Genomic DNA, 24,082 nt, shown 5'->3' with positions numbered 1-24,082 from the left:
GGCCTCGATTTTATTAAAGAGATGTTAGCTATAAAGGACTAAATTGGTAGTTTGAGGGTATAATGGATTGTTGCAACCATCTAAATGGGCTCTCAAGGTGTTTTGAAATTCATGGGAAGCACCCTGATCTATTTCCTTTTTGAGTCCAAAATATTCAAAAATTATTAAAAACTGAAAGATATAATACACGCTTAGGGGCAGGTTTTGAAATTTTATTTTTCAAAATTAAAATAAATGTGCGGGGTGTCTTCTTGGGTCATACAAGTTGGTTTGGAATCATAACATGCTTTGCAATAGGTGTATAATGTCTAGAGAATGAGTTTGGTTCAAGTTTGGTTCTGAATCGAGTTTTGGTCAGAAGTGATTAATCACAGGCTCACAGCTTAACAGGTTGACTACAGTCATCCCTAGCAGTAGTAGGCTGTTGAGTTAGAGTCTTATATCATGTTTAGAATCGATGATGAAACAAGACTAAAAGTTAATGAGTTAATAATTAGATCATGATGACTAGTCATGAAATTCAGATGGACTAGTCATGACTGGATCATAAGTACTAGCTAGTAGCTACTGCTATGAATCTATTATTATTGATTATGATGCTATACATCCACATGGGACCGATTATGTTTTGTGACACATAACATAACATATCAGGCCAATCAGTTTTGAGTTGTTTGTACAACTTTTAACCAACAGCCCAATTAGATTCCCTTCCAAAAGATTTACTCACGCTAAAAGTGGAATTGCTTGATGACTTAATCATCAAACTCATGTTTTCTTACAAACCATAAAGTCGTTGGAGCTTCTAAAGTTGTGATTCTTTCTTCTTTCCAACTTTTCTTAACTAAAAGCTTTATGTGAAATAACATACTTTGGAATTTGATATCTTTGACCAAGCTAAGGTTTTTTATATGTACAATAAACAATTATACTGTAGTACTCCGTGTTTTTAGTATTGTTAGTTAGGGTAGAGATATTGGGTGCCCATTTGGCCATCTTAGCTAGAATTAATAAAGAATTTTTGGATCTACATTCGAAATCGATATTGTTGGGATCTATTTTTTATCTAAGATTTTAGATCCATTCATCTAAGTTTTAGCTCTGATTCCTAATTTTTTGAACCCTTTATCCACCACGTATTCAAGGGGATTAGTTTTAAAATTAGATACCCATTTTTTATATACTTCATTAAAAATAGTTTGAGCTGGTCTCACTAGTGAAACTTAAAACTGGTTTGACCATTTCTTGTTCCAAAATTTTGGATTTTGTTCCATAAATTATCACCAATACCTGATATTCCCCATCCTTAGTTGATACTTGCTATACTTTGATCATTCGCATCATTTTGACTATTTGCACTATTCATGCTTTTAGATACCTCACTTAACCAAGTTTTTAAGGACAATATGGTACTCCATGATTTGGTACCAAGAGGGGAAAATGAGCAGGCCCAGACATCAGATACGTGAAGGCAGTAGTCGGTAGCCTTGTCCTAAGGCCCACACCTTATGGGCCTATTGGGCCAGATAAATTAAGTGAAAGAAAATATAACATAAAAAACTAAGTAAAACCATCTAAAAGCCTATTGGGCCTTGTAAATGAAGACTTCGTCAAGCCGTTTAGGTGTTAACTATGAGTATTATTTTTTATAGGTGCGCTACTATGAGTATCTTAATCTAATATTTAAATTCTTAATCTGATTACATTAATTCTTGTCAATGTTGTATGTACTAAATCAAATTTTTAAATGGTAGGCATTGAACTTTGTTGACCACATGACATGTCTCTTCATTCCTTTGATACTCCCCTTAATAACTTATGGCATCATTTAGTAGCTTAAGTATCTTGTGTTGTACAATAATATTCTCAACCTTTTTTATACTCCCCTTAATAATTTATACCAAAAACTTTTATTTATGTAAATTCACCCATTATTACTTATCATCACATTGTGAGAAAAAGAAAAATATAGCAAATACATTACACTGAGTTAAATTGTTATCTAATTTAGCAAGTTTTTATATAGAAAGCCACACAATGACACAATATTAGAATACAACATAAATTTTTATTTTCTGAACAACTTGTATCAACAATTGTGCAAATCTATACGTTAAACTAAAGGCTTGTTCACTTCAGCTTATTTTCAGGTTCAGTTCAGCTTCAATAAGTTCAGTTCAGTTCTTAATTTCCTTCTCTCATAAAATATTCAGTTCAGTTCAGTTCAGTTCAGTCAATCAGAATAGGCCCTAAGATGCTAAGATTTCAACGATGATTCATTACAAGATCACACTCATCACTTTGGATTTGGTTCAATCATATATAAAAATATAATCTAGTTAATTTCATAGCTATGCCAAAATATGTGTTTGTATTTTTAGATTATCCATATATCTAGAGATAAAATTCATAAAATATTCAAACCCTAAATTAGTATAATTAAAAATTAACTAATTTTTTAACTTCAACAAAACATGTATTACAAGAATTTCCTAACATTTATTCATACAAGAGGGTTTACTTTCAAATTCTCAACAATAACAACATCAAAGTGATCTGATGAGAATTAGGGCCTGTTCATATTTACTGAACTGAACTGAACTGAGCTGAAATGAATATTTTATGAGAGAAGGAAATTAGGAGCTGAATTGAACTGAACTGATTGGAGCTCAACTGAATTGAACTGAATTAATTGGAGCTGAACTGAACTAATTAGAGCTGAACTGAACTGAACTGAAATTAAGCTGAAGTGAACAGGCCCTTAACATTGTAGTTTATCCAATAACATCTAGTTCGTGAATCAAGATTTCATCTTCATTAACAATCAATTATAATCTTATTATTTATGCTTTTCTCTCAACTCTCAATTGTCACGAAAATTATTACTCTTACATCCGGAATTTCAAATATCTCGTAAACACCCTCTCAATTCTCAAAACCATACATTCAACCAGAATAAATAAAAGTACTTCATTAATTAAATCCCCAAACTTAATTAATTAATCAAGTTAAATTGCAAAAATTAACACAAATCTCGTCGTCAAACTAAAAACAGTTAAAAAATTAATCAAACCATTCCAACCTGATCAACCATCATTAACTCACATTTTCTCTCTCCTCTTTCTTCATTCCATCATTCCAACAATGAACATCACTCACTCTCTCTTCACTGATGTCAGTCTTTCTCTCTCCTCCCAAACACTCCGACCTTCTCCCATCAACTTTCCGGCGCCGGCGATTCTATCTCTCATACTCCGGCGAGATGCTGCGCTCTCTCTTTCCTTCCGCCGGTAACGCTTTCTCCGATTTCTCCTCCGCCGCCGCCGATATGCCGTCGGAAAATACTCTGTTTCTCCGGCGATCTGTCGCCGCTTTTTGCTTCTTCGCCGCTATTTTGTTCGTTTACAATTCCGTTCGTTTCTTCGCCGACACTTCTGTTACAAATTCTGTCGGATTTTTTCCTGTTCCTGATGGTGTTTCTTCTCAGGTTATTGATTGATTTTCTGTTGCTAATGATTTCTAGTTTTTTCTTTAAAGTTGAAATTTATTTCTTAATTTGGATGATTTTTTTTTTTGTTGATTTACCTTGAATTTTAGTGTAAATTGATCTGGATTTATATATATATATATATATATATATATATATATATATATATATATATATATATATATATATATATATATATATATATATATATATATATATATATATATATATATATATATATTTTTATTGAAGCTGTTGTTGATTTAAATAATTTCAATTATCTTTGTTTAGATTTTTTAATTATTAGGTTAACTTGAATTTGAGTGGATATTGAACTGAATTGGCTTCTGGTAGTATTTAAGCTGTTTGGTTTGGATGCAGTTGAACGATTTATTGGATATTGTAATTTAAGTATGATCTAAATTCAGGATTTGCTTTAAATATTGCAATTGAGGTGAAATTGGAATGCGTTTTAGTATGGAATTTCTTTAATTAGTAAGTTTTGGTCATTTTATTGTTTGTCAGCTTGATGTCAAGTGAAATTCGAACTGATGATGCGTTTTTTCTGCACTTAGATTACTGTTTAACGTGAATTTGATAGTATGAGTTGCTGGATTGAGAACACTCGATTGAGTTCATTTATTGTCGTGCAGAATTTTTATTTTGTTTAATGATTGTGATGTGCAATATATAATGTGTTTTATACGAAAATTATAGGTTAGTGAGGAGTCAAGGCTTGAAAAAGTCCTGAATGATGCTGCTACCGAAGATAAAACTATTATTATAACTACACTGAATGATGCCTGGGCAACGCCTAATTCCATCTTCGATCTTTTCCTAGAAAGCTTTAGGATTGGACTTCATACCCGGAGACTTTTGGACCATCTAGTAGTTGTGGCATTGGATGACAAAGCATATAGACGGTGCTTAAGTTTACATCTCCATTGCTATGCTCTTTTGACTGAAGGAATTGATTTTTCTAAAGAGGCGTACTTTATGACGCCTGATTACCTGAAAATGATGTGGAGAAGGATTGATTTCCTGCGAAGTGTACTTGAAATGGGATACAATTTTATATTCACTGTAAGCTTTTCCTCTCTACTTTATTTGTCTATATATTTGTGTAATCTGTTATCGCTTGATTTACCTTTGCAGTCATAAGTTTTTGTAGATGCATGAAGAGATTTCCTATTTCATTTCCTCTTTTGCATCTGCCTTAGTCATAACAAAATATTCAAGTTGCTATATAATTTAGACTGGCCTGCTAAGACTTACATTTTGCTTGTATCATCTCTTTTATAGCTTGGTGAGCCACACCTTTTTTAAAATAAAATAAAATCATTACTAAGAATGAGCAATTGATTTTACTTTTGATGTTGCCCAACTTGCCTGTTTAGGATGCTTGATGCTGCAATAATTTCTAAAAAGTTGATGTCTTTTGTATGTTACTACTTACTACAGAATTATATCAATGCTGAAAAACCATTTTTTTTTTCAAAAGATTGAACCTCAAAAACTATTTCAGAACTGCAATTTCACCCGTTGAAGTCAAGGTACCTCAAAGAAATTAAGATTTATAAATCCGCAAGGCAAAAGCCTGCTAATGGATTCCTGTTCTCTCACGGTGCTAATGGATTCCTGTTCTCTCACGGTGCTCACCCTAAATGATTTAAGGTCCAACCACAATTTCGACCTTGTTTTGAAGGTTGCCTACTTTGGTTCATTCTGGAATGTCTTATAATAATACTTATCTTAATGATGTTATATTGTATGAAGGCACCTTCATGATTTCAACAACCTTTTTTTACTCCATCGACAATTTTCCGCTACCTGTTATTACTCTGTTTATGCACCTGTCAAAGATGGCATCAGAAGTTTTTGTTGTGTATGCATCTGTACACTTCTGGAATTTTCCCTTTCCTCCAGAAATTATCTCTATCAATGGTTTAACATCACCTTTTGTGGTTAAGACCTTCAGCTTTGCGAGTTCATCTCATTCTGTGCTTTGACCACTTAAGATAAGAGCAAGACCTTAAAAATGCACCTGCAAGGAGATATGATTATCAACTCCAAACTATCAGGGGGTGCAACAAACTCCCCACTAATTTTGCTAGGTCAGAAGTACTTGTGTTCATCTTAACCTGCAGCAAACTCCCCACTAATTTTGATAAAGATACGAGGTCAGAAGATTTAAGAGCCTTTTTGCTCATGTCACTTACTGGATAATGCCTCTTCTTTTCTGCTCTAGTTGCTTGTGTGTGCACTTTTACTGTAGTCACTATTTTAGGAAGTTTTTTGGCTTTAGTTATCTTTCTTGACTTCCTGTTTATACTCGTACTTGTAATTTTTAAAGCGCAATAAGTTATTCTAACTTATTCTTTAGGATGCTGATGTCATGTGGTTCAGAGATCCATTTCCACGATTCTTTCCTGAAGCTGATTTTCAAATAGCATGTGACCATTTCTCAGGCAATTCATCTACCATGCATAATAGGCCTAATGGCGGTTTCAATTACGTTAAATCAAACAACCGGTCCATTGAGTTTTACAAGTTTTGGTATGCATCACAAGAAAACTATCCTGGCTACCATGATCAGGATGTACTAAATTTTATCAAACATGATCCATACATCTCAGAAATGGGGCTGACGGTGAGATTTTTAGATACTGCTTACTTTGGTGGACTGTGTGAACCTAGCAAAGATTTGAATGAAGTATGTACAATGCATGCCAATTGTTGTTATGGTATCAATAGCAAGCTACATGATCTTAAGATTATGCTTCAAGATTGGAAACTATTTATGTCCTTGCCCCTGAGTTTGAAGCGCTCGCAAGCATATACCTGGAGGGTCCCAATGAACTGCAGGTATAACATACTTTACGCTTGTTTTACAACATTATAATACTCCTCATTTTGGCTGTTTGTGTTATGATCTTTGAGGCCCTAACCATTACTGTGCGATACTTCTTTTGGCAGCCTAAGTGCATTCCACCCTGCTAAGATTCCGGCGGAGAGTGATGAAGAAGAAAATGAAAATTGATTTGTATATCACATTCCAATTTTACTCTAGATAAATTATTTATGATTGGCAAATTTAGTTCTGAGGTATTTCGAGTCATTAATCATGCCTAGTTTTGTTGAATTATATTTTGAACTAGGTTGGTAGATGATATTAGCTAGGAGGAACCAAAGCTTTAGCATACGAAAAATTGTACAGTGTAAAATAATTGCGGTGTAGAAATGTAAGGGTTTGTTTGTAAGATGCAGGATTGAGTTATCGAATTACTTGTTTAGTAACCTTGACTTTACAACGAAGTCAATGATCCACGAAATATCACTACACAGATTGCTTTAAATTAGGCAAATTTTCTTGGTGCTTTTCTAGTAATTTCAGGTGTCTCAGGTTAAATTCTTGTGATTCATTTGCCAAATAATGTAGTGTAATTTTGGCAATTATTCTGGCACATTATCTCCTACAAGATGGATGTGAGGTCTTATTTTACCCTGCTTTGGAAAATTAAATGTGTGTTCAACACACCATACAACAGAACAAATCAAATTGCTATGCTATATACCTCGTACTTTGTATTTTGTACTACAGTATATTAAATCATAAAACAGTGAAAGGGTTAAAATATGCTGCATAATCTCATTGGCATAAGCACGTGTACAAGAACGGAAAGATTGAAGTATATAATTATATACAAAGAGTAACTAGTACGGAGTATATTTTTACACGAGATTAAGATACTACATATTACACAGGGAAAGAAATCATATTGTTCTTCACGCTCCTTGTGAATGATAATCATAGATCACAGCCCAAGCTTGTAATTTCAGTATTTCACTTAAGTTGATATACCCAACTGAATTCATTACCATCCAAATATTCAATAGGTCACTTTGCGACTTGTATCACTTTTTAGAAAAAATGTTGTAAATTATCGCATTTCCAAATACTTCACATTTGTTATTATCAGCTCTTACTGGAATTCAGTGGATTTTGCTTGCACCTAAAACCTCGTATATTTATTCTGGTGTTCTTGGCCTCAAAATGTGGTTTTGGACCCCAAAATTCACCAGATTTCAGTAAGATATGACAATTACAAATGTGAAGTGCGTGAAAAATTCGTAATTACATTTTTAAAGGCTGCAAGTCACAAAGTGGCACCTTAAATTGACATTTTTTTATATAAGATTACAGTCTTATACCTTTACAAAAATGCAAACACAAATGGGCGAGAGAGAAGAGGACAACTGAGAAGCATGATTAAAACTTCACTTCTACCTTTACAAAATTCTATGTATCCAACTCCTCAGAGCTCAAAAGAATGCCATCATCCCAAATTTCAACAAACCTGAAAGTACGTCACCTTGAGTTAAAGCATCAGATCATCAAGAATGTATTGTAAAGCTTACATGCTAATGAAGTGAAATGTGCGCATACAATGTTCTAAAATCCAATGCTAATGAAGTGAAACGTGCGCATACAATGTTCTAAAATCCAATGCTAATGAAGTGAAATGTGCGCATACAATGTTCTGAAATCCAAAACATGGAAACTTTATCAATGATACTCGATGCCCATCTCAATTAGCCCAGAAAGACAGGTTGACAGGAGTCACAGGGCCACCCTATATTTTCTTTTCAAGCTAAGTCAGAAATTATTGTACAAAATTAACTGTATCACATACATCTAGAAGCAGATATACACAGAAGAAAACACGTGAGAGTAATGGCCTAACTGTCTATAGACTCGATAGAACAGACAGCTATATCAAAGATTCAAAGATAAACTAAGACAGTATGCATAGTAAAATAATTGACAGAAATTCAGCGTTCATGAGAAACATCATGTAGCTCAAAAGGATTCACAGCATATAACTAGGTTATATTAGTTGACAGAGTGATAAGTATTTGGAGACAATAATGAAACAAGTAAGCTCAGAGTTTTCTGCAATTCATTACACCCATAAAAAATTACACTAGGAAAAAATTTCATAATTTAAGATGCCATGCAGCAACGATTTTAGGTGTGAGTGTGAGCTGTGCAATAAACCCACAAAGCCTATATTGGTCAGATGCTCGCAGCATCTCCATCCATCTGATGACTACCAAATATCTTTTGAGCAAATTTACTATGAAAATCACACTGTTTACAATTATTCTGCAACATATTTCCCCCATTCTATTTTCGTTGACACGTTTCTTTTATCACATTTGCCAATGCACAAATTCAACAACTTATCTCTATTTTCCAATAAGTAAAAATTATGGAAGTTGATATTGTTAAAATATACATTGAGACAATTCTGACAAAATCCCAGTCATCCCACATGACTATGTTTAATTATAATTATAAATCACAAAAGCTTATCAAAGTAGAGTTTGTGAAAACTGTCATAAGTCAAAACATGTCAACTAAAAAAGACAAGAGAATTAAGAGCACAAACCTTGTGCCATCGACTTTGACACAGAGAAATTGACCATGTCGCCAACCATCCTGGAAATTGCCAAAGAAGACCTCTCCGGACTTAGAATAGAATCTGCCTTCACCATTGGCTCTCCCCTTCCAAAAATTAGCAAACCATCGTTCTCCAGTATGGAAGTAAAGCCAGCCCTATATCAAACAAAATCCTAGTCATATGTCGGGGAAATCACAATTTTAAGATGATAGAAGATGTATGATGTCCCGATATTAAGTCGGAGCTGGTTTTGTGTGCAATAATGAAAATAAGCATTTTCTTTAATTATGGTTAAAAGGACAAAACTACACTGGGATATAAATATAAACAAAGTATGAATCTCCTAGAAACCCTCGTAATAAAGGGAGGGTAAAAAAACAGAATCAATAGCTTATAAGAAAAACTTGTAAGCAAAGCATGACTGCCTACAAGGCTGCCAACAAGTCAGCAACTAGCAACTCACGACATAGTAGCATACTCAACAGAATTAAATATCTTATTTGAGGCAAGGAAAATGCAACTGCTAAATAGAAATGAACCTTGCCATGCATAAGATCGTCCCTCCATGATCCATGGAAAACATCTCCATTACTGAAGAACAAGCTGCCAATTCCTGACCTTTTACCATATCGCCATATTCCATCATAGACAGTACCATCCAGAAAGGTAAGACGACCCTGCAGGACACAATTTTCAGTTTAATCACACTGATGATTATCTGCACAGAAAGATATGACTGGGAGTCTGGACTGGAGTTCAGTCATCAATTAAGTACCCTGCCTTCAGGAAGACCACCTTGGCAACGACCCTTGTAGATTCCTCCTCTATACCGGATCTCCATCACTGGACACCATTTCGTATTAGTATCCCGTTCTGATTCCTGTTGCACTACACATAAGTTAAGAGATTCATGGAGTATAAGTCAGCAAGGTTACTATATGTTTGAACATTTTGTATCATATCATTTCAAGAACTAAGCTCTTAAGTCATTCAAAAGATGTCTATGGAGCATATAAACATACGCATGCACATACACATGATGAGTTCAAAAGGTCTCCATTGTTCACTAAATGCCACCTAGGTGCATAATATCTGGAATTCATTTTAGAAAAAACTAGTTAAACTACTATGCTAATCACATGCACAAATGCGTATATAACAGTGGAAAATAGCTGGAAAACACAGTATAAGAGAAAGGAGGCAGAAACTGTGCATGGATACATAAAGCATGTGTATCTGTAAAGAATAGACAAACTCATAAAAACCACATGAACAGGAGAGCACGGAGCAGAAACCAGAGAGTGAAGTCAGATTACCAGCATTGATGCGGCACGAGCAGAAAGAACTCCTTGCTTTTTAGAAGCAATAGGCTGTATTCTTTTCAACAGAACTGATGCACTATTCCAAAAGCCAGTTACTGCATCAAAACTCGTATCTGTAATACCATTCCGAGGCGGAACACTTGAAACAGAGGATGCTTGCATTTGAACTTCATCATTATTTTTTTCTGCTGATAGGCTTAAATTTGAATCATCATAAACGTCTTGTAAGTCGGTAGAAAGTCTCACACCAACAGGAAGTTGAAAAATTCTTGGATTATCAGCCAGAGGATCAGCACCAGAGACATTTAGCTCTTCCTCATGCCACTCATGAGATATTCTATGACCTGGCCTAAGGCTCCGATTGATAAAAAGCTGCCTTTCAAAAGTTTGAGCTGTTAAAGAAAGGTTTTACATAGGTAAATATCATGGTTTTTGTTTAGTATATACTGTGGACAGCACCCAATTTTTTCCAGGATATACACTCACCTTGATCAATTTGCTCTATATTTTTGAATGTATTGCCATCAGAATCTAGATACTGAACCTTGTCTGATTCACCATCATCAAAATTCCTAAAGTTGCAATGACAGTGAGTGGCATAAATTGATAAATTTAAACGAAGATTTTTCACACAACTGAGCGAATCCAAGGCAACGTATGGCATACCTTTCACCATAATCTTCATCCAGAAGCATCTCATTCATGACGTTTGTCATCATGGGTGGAAACATATTTTCTCTAAGGTCGTTTTTCTCAGATGTTCCTGACTGCATTTCCTGCCTCCGCAAAAAATTGAAAACAAAGGGGATGCTATCTGCCAGTCGAGAAAGAATGTTGCTATTCTGGAGAGACTTTCTTTCAGAACCACTGGCAATGCATCAAGAAACACTGAATTTATATAAAAAGAACTGTTTGATTTGGTTATGGCAGCATCTTTCAAAATACAGTAACTGAAAACTGGCTTAGAAAAATCTCAAGTGATTCACACACACACACTTGGTGCAGATATATATTGACAATTTGTAATAGATGGATAATGGTATATCTGCTGTAAGGCAATGCGTCCAAGAACACGACTGCTGTTCAAGCTGAAATACTTGGAATAATATTACCACTTCTGCTAAAAGTAGCCCTTTTAGAGCTAGCTGAACAATGGCTTTTGTGCAACGTCAAAAAGGTCCTAATGTAGTGAGATTGTTTGGGTTGTTACAAGTCTTACAACCACTAGCCGATGATATAGCAAGCAATACTAAAACATACAAAAAGAGAAGGAAAATGCGGGTCCACTAGCATTGCTCAGAAAAGTGCAAACACTTGATGTCATGCTTATCCCAATTAGTATCATTCCAGATGAACAAAGCAAGCCAGTAATGTATCATGCCACTTTGCTATAAATGTAATTACCTTAACAACACAAAATATTAATCAAAAATAAAAATCATAAAATAAAATAAAAAAATTTGATAGAAGATCGTAGTTTGATGCCATTAAATCATCAAATAAGGTTTACGATCTCAGACTTTAGAGAGGCTGGACACTCCCAAACTACAAGCTCAAACAAATTAGGATAAAATTATCATCTCGCTGATTATTTCTCTCCCTGATATCCTATAGATAATATCCTTCCTTTCTCTACTCTAACTACTCAACTTATTCCCCAAGACAACTAATTTATAGTGACAACCCTCCCTCTAGGCCAATCTATTACAAAATGTCAAGCACAGAAATAACAAATTCTCCAACATGAAACTCTATAATCATGCTCCTCTCACATTAATTGAGAAACTGACAAGGAAAATAAAAGGTTACAGGTATCAACTCTAAGAGAGAAGACAGTCAAAATGAAGTTTACAATATGAAGCAAGCACGTCAACTTACCACACTGTGATAACTGTTGTTTCTATCGAGTTAGGCTCCATATCAGGATTTTTAATTGTGGAAAGTATGACTTCTTTGGTGCACTTTGTTGCTTCACGAAACGTACGTAAAAGAGTACTGACATCATGATCTGCAATGGCTGAGGAACTTGAAAGAATACATATTACAATTCCATCAAGGTCCTGCATTCATGGATAAAGAGGGAAACATGACAACAGCATGGAAAAGATGAATCAGTATAAGACAATGGCGTACTCTCATTTACAGGACATACCAGCCAAACTTAATTTAGATTATAGGGTATTGTTCATTTCCAAAGGGGTGAAAGATTTATTCTTTTTTTGGTTTTGGGATTTTAATGCACTTTTAAAAATTTGCTTATCTAAGATCTAACTGCCTGTGCATGTTATACATAGCAATGTTGAAGACGACCATCGTGCAATGAGAAAAGAAACTGCATTTGTTATTTCATGGGAAAGGCTGTGTACATCTGACCAATCCCCCTATGCCACAAAAAATGGGATTGGAGAGATTGGATGATGTAAAACCATAATCATCATTCAAAATAAAACCAGAGTGTGCATCCAAAACAAGTTGCAGTTGAAGACTGATGCACTCCCACAAAGACAGATAAATTTATATACTCCTTAGATTAAAGAAAATTTGTGGTCTTACCTTAAGTCCAACCGAGAGGAAAGGACAATCATAAACAGCTTGTACAATTGAAGCCTTGACATTATGGCCAACACCATAACCAATTCTTCCTTCCTTATAGTTCTCCAAGACCTACAGTTGTGTATATTAGCTTCATGGAGAAAAATCACTACGAGTTCAGTTGATAGTATTGGGGGAGTGGGAGAAGAGAGACAGAGAGTCTTTCAAACACTTTCTTCTACAAGAAGTATTATGAGAACAAGAAAGAATGCAACTGTGGATGTAACATTTAAACTAATCAAACCATGCAAATATGTCATACTCAAGTTATTCAGGCACACACTGGCAAGCAGAACTCACTTTTATAACTTCACGAATGGTAATTTGAGTCATGCTATCATGCTGAGAGTGAATGTGCATTTTGCATGTGTCCTGCAAATATTAGTTAACATCAGACTGTCATCAAGACCAACAAAAAACTTGAACTAAATTGCGAGATCAAGAAGCTACTTACAGATACAACAATGGAAACGGCACTTATGGCTGACAAAACAGCTTGATAGGCAGTCTTCAGAGCCTCATCTAGAGTGACCAGATCCAGCTTCAGCAAGGTGTCAATGTCAATATCTGTGTGAAAACACAACAAAAAGATCTCCAAAGTGAAAATTTTCATTTACCTATCTATAATATTATTAAAACCCAAGGGATTAACATATCGATGAAATGTGCCATACTTTGTCATCATAATATTTATGACATAGCGCCACATCGATGATGAAATGACAACACGTTAGTATTTGGATTAGATTTGAACCATTACATCCCTTGAAATTCCCAACTTTTCATTACCACTATTCCGCAATTAATGTCACTTTATTACTTAATTAACATTCATATATGAATTGTAACTTTTCATTAAGCATTATATGTAACTCCTTAATTGTAAAACAAATACTACTGCAGCTCTCTTTCTATCCCCAACTAATTTTACCATTTTTATTTTATTATTTAAACTTAAGGTTTTGGTTCCAAAATATTATTTTAACTCAAGGTAATTTTTACATTTTGTATTTAAACATATCCCGGGGCATCGCCCGGGCCCCAAACTAGTTTTTATAGTAAAAAAAACATGACTTGTGTCAAAAGAGAGGAATTATTCTAAACCAGCAAAACATTACATTTTCATCAATATTGGGAGATACAAGATTACAAGCACATAAAATTTCACTGTAGTCGGTACAGGATGGAAAAAGTAGGCCTAACTTATATACTAGATCTACAAGACTACTCACACATGCCATTGTTAATAGAAAAATGAGAAAAAGGCCAAAATTAATAGAAAGCAGATATGGTAAAGGTGCAAGGCTTACTTAATAAAGCAGGGACAATAGAGTGCAGCAACAACCACAGAATAGCTTAAATGAGTTGTTTAATTGAAAAAATTATAAGAGATGAAGTCAATATGACTCATCTATCTAAGATACTAAGATAATCAGGTACCTCCGCCAAATAGTTACACATGCTATCTTGGAAGGTCAGGAAAAAGTTATTGTGTTATCAAAAATTGTAATTGATCATGATTGGATTTCCCAAATAACTCCTATCTGGAATTCTTGGAATTCTTAGATATAGAGAGTGGGACGGTGGGGTGTACACAGATATTATAGGTTAACTCAATCATGAGAAGTTTTAAACGATGTGATCAATGTTTATGGACAGAGGAAGAAGTTGACAAGGCATACATTGAACTACAACTAGTGACTTTTTCTGGCACCAAAGTCCAGGCTGACCCTTTCTTTGATGAATCCATAACCACATGGTTTGATTGCAGATACAAAGAATGTAAAACTCAGTCACAGCACCTTATGACAAAGAAACTTCGGCATGAAATGCAATATGAAATTTTAGTCAATTAATGTTTTAAGGATATAATATAATTCCCTGACAATAGCCAAATAAAGTAGGAAAAGTGACCAAGACAATAATGTTCAATAAAAATACGATTTTAAGTTGTGATAATGTGATGTAGAGCAAGACCTCTGGCATCAATTTACTTTACCTCTGTCATAACTAATAACCCATAAAGCCATAACGCCCATAAGTTAAGCAAATGTCAGCTGGAAGTTTTGTTACTTCAACACCTTGTGTACGTTGAGTTTCATGTGTCTAATCTTCCAACACTACGACACGACACCCAGATATTATGCGGCCTTATATGAAATTTTACAAAATCTAGAGTGTCGAAGGATCCAACACCATGTCGGACATGCACCCAAATACAGGTCTGGGCAACATAGGCTGGAAGACTAGCAAGGTACACAGTGTTTTATATAATTTATAAACACTCTAAAGATAAACAGATACACAAGTTACCTGAAATAGTTTTTTTTTTTTTTTTTTTTTTGAATGAAAGTTACTTGAAATAGTTCAGACCATTAGAAATCTTGATTTGAAAGAAAATTGAACAATTATGTAAAGACCAAAAGTAACTCAACAAATTTCACCAGTTTCAATGATAGGCTAACAGCAACAGAGAAAGAATGGATACGAGAAAGAAATAAACCAAAAAAATCAATAAGCATACCACTCACCAATACAGAAGTTCACACAATCCCGAAGTTTGTCTACCAAAATCTTGACCTGTGAGTCCCACAAAAATGCAGATTTAGTGTCACACACACATGATATTTTCTCACTGGGGAGTTAAAAGAAACGCCATTAAATTGAGAGAGCGCACTATTAAATTATTTATCATGGAAAAGGGTTGTTTCAAAGAGCCAATATTAAATAAATAAAGACTAAGCAAACTAAGAAGAAGAATGTCTTGTGAGTCTTTCAGAATCTTATTCTCAGAATGTCCAAGGTGAGGACACACACACACACAAGATCACACCAGTTTTTGAAGTACCATAAACATAAAAATAAAAACACGTGAAGTGGGATGGTTTTCCAAAATCCCAATATAATTAAACTCTTAGAAGATGAATATATTTCTGCTAATTTCAATAAGAAGCTTAATATTACATCTACATGTTAAGGATAACAAGATTTTCCTTGTTGAAATATAATTTGTCACGGTTTTTGTAGCAACAAAAACCTAGGACAATATTAGAGAGAGTGAGGAAGTGGAACAAGTGTAAAAAAAAAAGTACGTGAAAGTGTCGTAAGTGAGGACTATGTAAGAAAAAGAAAGAAAATGTTGTACCCCATGTAAGTGGGATTTGTGAGAGAAATTTTTTGAAAAAACAGGAAAATAGCAAAAGTGTAATCGACAAAAAGGAATGGACGAAAGTAGTGAGTGTAACCTAACAAAAAGGAACATAGGTAGTAATAATATAAACATTAATTTCTTTTTTAATAGTTAAGTGTTACATGTCATTTAGTTTTTCAGCAACATTTGTAGGTAAAGATCTTGTCATTAAGTAATTCAAGAATAGCAAAGATTACTTATAGTTTAAGACAGAAGGGTATCAAACCAAGAAAATTCAGTATAAGGTCTAATTTCTATAGATGGCAGGAATTGATAGAAACTTACACATCAAGGCAAGGGCAATAACCTACCTCATCTTGGCGTCTCTGCCCTTCAAAACTAAAAGGCTTCACTATAACAGCAATAACTAACCCACCACTGGATCTAATCGCCCGAAGGGTATCAATTGCCGTGTCATGATCATCACCGTAGCCTGCACTTGCCACCTATGCAAGATAAACAATAAGATTTAATATAATCAGAATCCTCAACACCATCTTGTAAAGGGACTAAGACTATGAGAGTATGAGCAGAAACATTTCTTCTCTTTATTCTAAAATGTACAAGAGAAGAACATTGTAATTAAAATACACAAGTCTAGATTTCTCTTTTCAGTAAGAACATATTCTTCAGTGAAAGCAGCTCTTATGGGATTCCCTCTTTTTTAATTACCCAGTGAGCTTTATAGTTGAAAAATATAAAGGTAATAGGGGGGGTATCATATTCCTCTCAGATTTGTTGTGGTTGAACATATTAATAACCTTATATACCATAAAGGCCATCTTTACACAGGAGCGGACCTTTGTTATGGCGGGTCGGGACCCGGCCCCCCCAAATTTTTCTAAGTTGTTGGTTATAACTTATAAGTAATACTTCCTCTGTTTTTTTTTAGTTACACTTTTCTATTATCACGCTTGTCAACGCATATTTTTAACGATTAATATCTCTAATTATAAACATTGTAAATTATAAAAAGTGGGTATTAATAAAATATACATTGAAACAATTCAAACAAGATCCCACATGAATATGTTTTATCGTATCTATAAACCACAAAAGCAAGTCAAAGCGTGTTGTGTGAATAGTGTAAAAGTCAAACGGTGCCAACAAAAAAAACGGAGGAAGTATAATACAATTAAAAAGTTTTCACATAGTGGTTAAGTATTGTCATTTTTGAGCAAAAGGTTGGTGGATCAAACCTTGGCTCCCCAAACTTTTTGGGCCAAGATCTGCCACTGTCTTTACATAGCCTGATTTTTCTGTCATTTCTAATTATCACTCGTATGGTGCAAGGCATGTCTTAAAACCTTACACTGAATTGAATCTCTCATCAAACGAGTATGAGGGAATTTAGACTAGAGGATTCTAAAATCTACACAAAAATGTCCGAATTAGATTGCATGATTTGGAAGTGAAAATGTGAGCACTAAGTAAATTGACCCAAATCGCAAGAAACCTCAGCTAAAAAAAATGTCTTAGTTTTTCAGCTGTCACATATATCAGAAGAACTGAATGAAGACACAAGAAAGGGGCAAGAATGTACAAACAAGAACAACAGCCTTCGAATGTAATTGTTGGTTTAGTGGTGCCTCTGCAGTGTTTGGATAGTCATCTGCAAAAAAGAAAGGAGATAATTTGATTAGAAATGAAGTCAAGTAATTACACATAGTTACAGAGAGGAGTCGGAGGACACACTATCCTCCTAAAGAAACCGATACAGAAGTGGCACACGAGCACATCATCATCAAGTGCAAACCCCAATTAACGACACCAAAGTAAAGCAAGATAAACCACTTTATCCCATACAAACTCATGCCCTGTAAATTTAAATGTTTAATGAGGACAACAAAACAATAGCTAGACCAGCCAATCTATAAAAGGAACATTCTTCCTTTATTTCTCCCATACACAAAGTAAGTAAGAAAACAGAGATAATTGGTGAAAAAACCCACAGAACCCGTAATATAAAATTTTTATCAGACAAATAGACAGCTCCAGCTGACAGGTCACCTCACAATGTAGGAAGAGATAGTTTCTCAGCTTTGCCTGGAAATATTGAGATGTTAGAAGGACTAAAGTACATTTATATGAGACCAAAAGAATATATCACCAGTGACCTTGAAATTTTTTTTTTGAAATTTTACTTTTAATCCTATCCTAAGCAGCACATCTTTTTTCCAGTTCTCTTCACCTGATTTTCACTTAACTTAAATTATTTTTGCTAAATTGAAACTATTTGTACTGTACTGTACTCAGATTATTTTAAGTAACTTGAATTATTTGTACTCCCTCTACTTCGTAATAATGGAAGCACTTTTCTTTATATCCGTTTTCATAAGAATTGAAACATTTCCTTATTTGGAAAAGATCCACTATTATTTTATTATATCTCCTCCACTAACCCCACTTCCACATATACTTTATTATTTCTCTCTCCTAGCAAACCCACCTACACTACTTTTTTATTACTACGTATTTCTCTCTCATATTAACCATACTTTATACAGAGTATTATAAAAAAAATCCTCTTTTTGTCCTCACCCTGTGATTTTCCTAAAACTTTGTGCGTGTACCCTAGTGTTGCTAGTATTACGAAATGGAGGAAGTATTAATTAAAACCTATTTTAACTGTTTTACTGTACTGAATTTTTTTTTTTTTTTTTTTTTTTTTTTTGGGAAACCTATCTTCACTGAACTTAACATATTTTTGTTGAATTTAAATTATTTTTACTAAATATTATTGTATTAAGGTGAAGAAAATAGGGCCTAACTATAATTCACTACTAGGTAGTACTCATACTATTGAATTAGAGCACTTAGTTCACCATTTGGCTCTCAATCACTAAAAGTTCACATAACTTACAACCATGAATTTGAAATGTGACTATCATTCTGGACGTAATATATCATCCAAAAAAAAATCACCACTAGACATTCAGACATTTTCCTAGGTAACCTCACTTAGACAAACCGGAAGTCTCTTTCAAATAATCTAACTGTGACGGCTGATGGTTAGTTGGTTACCCCTAGAAAAGTAACAAATATGAAAGATTTTTTCAATACAACAAAAATTAGCAAAGAGTGAGAGCATAAAATATCACATAGCCCTTACAGACATTCAAGCATAACAAATAGCTAAGTACAACGAACTTACAAAGTATGTGTATAGCAATGCGTCAATTTCACCACAATAGCAAAATCAGCAGCTACACAATAGATACATATCACTACATCATATGGGATTATGGTCTAGGTTTACAGCAAGATGAAAGTTCAGCAAGCAGTGACAGCGGAGAAATCTTAGATGCTTTGACATGGACCATATCCAATCAACTCTTCAACACTATTGCAAATAAGTAATTGATACAAAAATAAGAAATAACAGTTCACACTGAATGGTCCTTAATAGAAAAACACGTAGCAACAGATAAAAGAAGCTATCAGCAATAACTAAACCTTTTTCAAGAATCCTTTGACGTAATTGTCCTGTCGACGAATCTCTTCTGATGACATTCCTGTAAAGACATTCAACAATACTTTGAACTCTCAGCAAAACATAATCAAACAGATAAGTGAATATGATAGATTACAACAGCACAAACACGCTCCCGCACAGACACGGAAATAACGAGAACTGGCCTTTCCCGCCATTCCTTCTAATTCTGTCATGTATCCTTTCCCAAAATCACATTATACAGTAGTAGCAACAAATGTGAACATTATCAAATCTGGACCAATTAATTCAACAAACTACTAAAATTAAACAATAGTTAGGTCTTACTAATAATTAATAATTCCAGATACATATAAAGCAACAAATTAGTATATTGTTGCAATATAGATAAAAAGGAGGTACCAAAATCTCAAAGAATGTGAAGTCGAATGGGAGCTGATGCAAAAATCGAGAACAGAATCAACTCTATTGCCAATACCAATAACTTCAACAAATTGAGAATCGGACCAAACGTCGGTAATGCTGTCATTACAATTGGCGTCGGAATTTCTGCAATTATCCTTCAATGATGATGATGAAATGGAACAGCTGATTTTGAAGGATTTTCTTTTGAATTTTGTTGATGATTTCGAAAACCTAATGTGATGATGAACTGAGTAGAAGGAGCAATTGAAAGGGTAATTTGAAGGTTTTAGGGAACGTAGAGAAGCTCCTTTGTAGGTTGGGGGAGAGAGAATCGAGAAATTCGCCATTTCCATGGTGGAATTGAGGAATTTAGGTGGAAAATTAGGGTTTAAGGAAGTGTTTGAGGAATTGTGGTTGTGAGTTTGCAAATTTAGATTGATTGATTAGCAGCAGAAAAGAGGAAAGGAAACATGGCGTTTTGGGGAAACAGGACGAGGAGAAGAGTTAACACTCTTAACAGTAAAAAAATGGCCGGTGCGTGAATGGGTGATCCTTAAGGTCTCAACAAGTCTTATGAGTCCTCGCGTTAAGTATGGGTGTTTATGAGATGAGACAATTCAGGGGTTATTCGAGCTCGAGTCAGTTAAAATTTGATCTAAATGAGCTCGACTCGACCTCGAGATTGACTCGAAATGTTTATGAATCGAGTCGAGTAGTTCAATACTCAAGTCGAAAACTCGTGAGAAACTCGAATTCCTTTGTACATTATTATATTTAATAAAATTAAAAAAATAAAAAATAAGAATTGATTCAAAAACTTTATTTTACAAAAATAATTATTAAATATATAACATTTATGGACTCATATCATCACATGTATATATCTTATAATACAGAATATAAGAGACAGGACAAATGTTACACTAATAAATAGGGGGTTCTAGTAAGACCGAATCAATTAGCAAGCTACTCGAGTCGGTCAAAGCTCGTCTCGATTAAGCTCGACTCGATATGTTCACGAGTCGAGTCGAGATACCCCAAACTCGAACTCGACTCGCATCATAAGCACCCCTAGCATTACTAACATAATTGGTCATTGTTGGAAACTAACTTAATTGGTTAATGTACTAAGAGTTTAAATCTCGTCAAATCTAATGATTTCTCTTTACCAGCAAAAATAGGGGAACTTCATCTTTATTTTAGTGGATTCTTAGAGGATGGAACCAAATGAAAAAAGTCATTTAGTATCGTGTTTAGGAAATAATTGAAGACTTGGCTTTCACAACTGATACCTATTGTTGGCAAAGCTTCAAGGGTTAGGTTGTTCCTTAACGTTGCTCAATTTAAGATGATTAGAGTAATAAGAATGAGCGAATAGGTATTGAAAACGAATTACACCCAAACAGTAAAGAAAAAACATAAGTTTAAAGGTCTTATAAAAGTTCAAAGGGTCTCTTTATTATGGGTCTAGTACTCTAATTGATTTGTGTCACAAGTAGTGTTTGCATTATCTTGTGTTAGTGAACTCAAAATGGCAGCCTCATGTATGTTTTATTTTACAACAATAATTTCATTTTTTTTTTAAAAAAAAAAAAGGTAATTGGATGTTTAATTATTGTATTGAAAGTCATCAAATAAGTAGAGGAGTAATAGAAACACATGCAAAAAAGTACAAAACTTTTTAAAATAAAGAGATAAGTGAAAAGGGATCGAAGGAAATGGATGTATTTTCAGTCAGGGACAAAGTTTTAAAAAATATGTTTGTTGCTGGAAATTCTGCCGTGGAATCGTGCTTAAATTTTGTCATCTTAATGAAGACTCATATGAACTCTATTTGAATAGTTGGTTCATTGTTTGAAGGTTTTTGTGTTGTATAGCTGTTGGACATAAACCTATGCTTGGTGATATTCTTCACCTTAACTTAAAAGAAAAAGTAAGGGTGAGCTTTTCACAAGTCCCTTGGTTACACTTCATATGGAAAGGGTTTTCCATATTTAAATTGTGTGTCATTGAGATTTTTTTTCCCCATATTGTTGGTGTTCATGTATTTTTTTATTTTTATTTTTATTTTATTTTTTTGACAGGATTCATGTATTTGATATTCCTTGTGGTTTGTTTTGATTGGTGAATTGGAGTTGTTCTTCATTGATAGTTGTCTTAGATTTGATTCCAGTAGCTGTTTGACATACTAAGCGAGATGTTGATTTCAAGGGAAAAAAACGATTTCCAATTAAAAAGAGTGTTATATAGGGTTGGACTCTCTCACATGACCAAGATATTGCTTTTAATGGATCGCATTTTGGAATTAAAAAACTCCCATTGTTAATTATTTCATGCATTATGGTGAGTCGATCATACCAAACTACACGCGTTTAAAATAAACAATGATGTACAATAAATATAGAGAGCTCGAATTACATAAAGCTCCATTAAGAATATGATTTCATAAACAAGGATATAATACTTCCCGTTTTCTCAAAAGAAAATGAGAAAATCCAAGTTGATCTCAGTGATAAACTTAGATCACATGGCAATATGGCAAACCTGTAATTAAATTGCATTGGTTTTTGCAAACATCGATCCAATGAAACACAAGTTTTGGGCCCCAGCTCTGTCAGCTGCCATGTGAGAGCAAAGTAATGGTAATAAAATTGTTTCCCCAACGTTAACGCCAAAACCAAGGCCTTTAAACACAAATTTTAAATATGTAAAATATAGACTCAAAATAAATGCAACAAAGTGTTAATTTTATTAATTTGATAATTTTGGGTACAATCTCTAATTTGCTCCTCTGATTCGATCTCCACTTTGATTTTGACATAATTCACGGATTGACTTGATTCTCGAACGAGGAACGTCGAAGCTTGATCTCGATCGAAGACATTTGATGCAGAACTTTGACTTAGGTTTATTGAGGGACAACAAAGCTTGATCTCTATCAAAGATATTTGATGTAGACCTTTGAGTTGAATTCTTGATTGAGGGCGGCCGACAAGGGTTGATCTCAATTAATGACTATTTGATGTAGAGGTTGAACAACACAGACTTGTGATGCGCTTGATGTTCTTCCTTTCTCTGTGTTGAGTAGAACGACACGTCGAATGCTTGTTGCTCTTCCTCTAGGTTTTGAGATATTTTCTCTGGAAAAGTTTGGAGTATATGAGAGGTTTTCTGGGGAGAGGTTTAGAATATTTGAGAAGCTTTCTCTGTATTTTTATTCTCCTTATTTCCTCTTGATATCCTCCCTTCTGAAATGAAATAGAGAACCTCTATTTATAAAGTGAGACACCCATAGAGTTAGGGTTTGATGTGTATTGGCTGTTAGGCTTGACAATTATATAAACCAAATTAAAATGGGCTAATTTAGTTTGTTCACCCAAATTAATTTACCTTAATTAAATGTCAACAATTAATGAGTCAATAATATGACCTTTGACTCACAATTATCCAACATGACACTTAATTGAAGGTTGTTGTCGCGGTGATCTTCTTCCCGAGAGAAACAAAAAAGCAAGCTCACAGAGTTCATGAAAATGTGTTTGTAAATCCAAGCGGTGGTTGCTAGATTTGTCAAGCGGTGGTCGCAAAAACACCTTCCCCTTAGGGGTTAACCATTCCCTTAATTTCTACATTTTGACATAGGGTTTTCGTTGTTTTTTAATATGGTTTTGAGGTTCGGTATTCACCATTGAAGTATCTTAAAGAAGAAAACGAAGAAGATTAGGTGTTTGGGGATGAGGGAAGGAGGAAGAAGATGAAGGTGCTAGCAGGGTCGGGAATGTGAAGGAAGGAGGAAAGGAAACCATGGATTCATCATGGAGATGGAGATGGGTCATGGTGGAGTGCGGAGGAAGATGATTGTGATTTTTTTAAAAAAAAAATTTCCCAAAATGTAAAAGTTGAATTGAAGAAGAAAGACGCTTACATGTCACTGAATTCAATGCTGTTAGGTTTGGGTAGATGATAGCACTTAACCATGGTTAGATTTATGTGAACTTAACACCAGTATAACAACAGAAATCCGTCCAAATTATCTTGATATAAACATCCTTAGTTTTACACGCGAAAATATATTTTTACCCTGAGATTTTTTTTTTGATAATCTATCTTGAGATAAACAACCCATAATTCTCTCCGAGACAACTTGGACGGCTCAAAGAAAATGAC

At 34.3% G+C, this 24,082-nt stretch overlaps 2 protein-coding genes across 5 annotated transcripts; one reads left to right on the top strand and one right to left on the bottom strand.

Annotated features, from left to right (window-relative positions):
• Positions 1 to 3,111: 3,111 nt before the first annotated feature.
• LOC145563322 (uncharacterized protein At4g15970-like) lies at positions 3,112 to 6,836 on the top strand. The gene is made up of 4 exons (XM_081623765.1): positions 3,112 to 3,487; positions 4,205 to 4,570; positions 5,871 to 6,352; positions 6,464 to 6,836. The coding sequence occupies exons 1-4, from the start codon at positions 3,173 to 3,175 to the stop codon at positions 6,525 to 6,527; spliced, it is 1,227 nt and encodes a 408-aa protein (XP_081479891.1). The 5' UTR covers positions 3,112 to 3,172; the 3' UTR covers positions 6,528 to 6,836.
• A 272-nt stretch (positions 6,837 to 7,108) lies between these two features.
• On the bottom strand, positions 7,109 to 20,458 carry LOC145562085 (protein ACCUMULATION AND REPLICATION OF CHLOROPLASTS 3, chloroplastic-like). Of its 4 annotated transcripts, XM_081622259.1 has the most exons (16): positions 19,913 to 20,458; positions 19,513 to 19,571; positions 17,604 to 17,668; positions 16,368 to 16,502; positions 15,398 to 15,446; positions 13,321 to 13,433; positions 13,167 to 13,238; positions 12,828 to 12,938; positions 12,153 to 12,334; positions 10,941 to 11,141; positions 10,761 to 10,846; positions 10,269 to 10,666; positions 9,728 to 9,832; positions 9,492 to 9,629; positions 8,941 to 9,107; positions 7,109 to 7,845 (listed from the first exon to the last, which is right to left on the bottom strand). In XM_081622259.1, the coding sequence occupies exons 1-16, from the start codon at positions 20,266 to 20,268 to the stop codon at positions 7,788 to 7,790; spliced, it is 2,295 nt and encodes a 764-aa protein (XP_081478385.1). In that variant the 5' UTR covers positions 20,269 to 20,458; the 3' UTR covers positions 7,109 to 7,787. The 4 variants fall into 4 exon arrangements, 1 of the variants encoding a protein (XP_081478385.1); XR_014094273.1 differs by lacking the exon at positions 7,109 to 7,845 and having other exon boundaries at positions 8,972 to 9,107; positions 9,733 to 9,832; XR_014094274.1 differs by lacking the exons at positions 7,109 to 7,845; positions 8,941 to 9,107 and having other exon boundaries at positions 9,728 to 9,840.
• Between the last annotated feature and the right edge of the window lie 3,624 nt (positions 20,459 to 24,082).

The sequence above is a fragment of the Chenopodium album genome, chromosome 10 (assembly GCF_948465745.1).
Source record: "Chenopodium album chromosome 10, dcCheAlbu1.1, whole genome shotgun sequence".
In the NCBI taxonomy this organism is placed as follows: Eukaryota; Viridiplantae; Streptophyta; class Magnoliopsida; order Caryophyllales; family Amaranthaceae; genus Chenopodium; species Chenopodium album.
The sequence above is the reverse complement of the archived record's forward strand: the minus strand, read 5'-3'. Positions and strand labels throughout refer to the sequence as shown.

What these genes read in the sequence shown, in the direction of transcription:
- LOC145562085 (XM_081622259.1), bottom strand. Translation starts at nt 20,268, where the DNA reads ATGGAAATGGCGAATTTCTCGATTCTCTCTCCCCCAACCTACAAAGGA. An exon ending in TCAAAGGATTCTTGAAAAAG is followed by an intron (nt 17,669 to 19,512) that starts GTTTAGTTATTG and finishes TCTTTTTTGCAG; the next exon opens with ATGACTATCCAAACACTGCA. An exon ending in TCCTCTCGGTTGGACTTAAG is followed by an intron (nt 12,335 to 12,827) that starts GTAAGACCACAA and finishes CCATGAATGCAG; the next exon opens with GACCTTGATGGAATTGTAAT.
- LOC145563322 (XM_081623765.1), top strand. Translation starts at nt 3,173, where the DNA reads ATGTCAGTCTTTCTCTCTCCTCCCAAACACTCCGACCTTCTCCCATCA. An exon ending in GATACAATTTTATATTCACT is followed by an intron (nt 4,571 to 5,870) that starts GTAAGCTTTTCC and finishes CTTATTCTTTAG; the next exon opens with GATGCTGATGTCATGTGGTT. An exon ending in AGGGTCCCAATGAACTGCAG is followed by an intron (nt 6,353 to 6,463) that starts GTATAACATACT and finishes TTCTTTTGGCAG; the next exon opens with CCTAAGTGCATTCCACCCTG.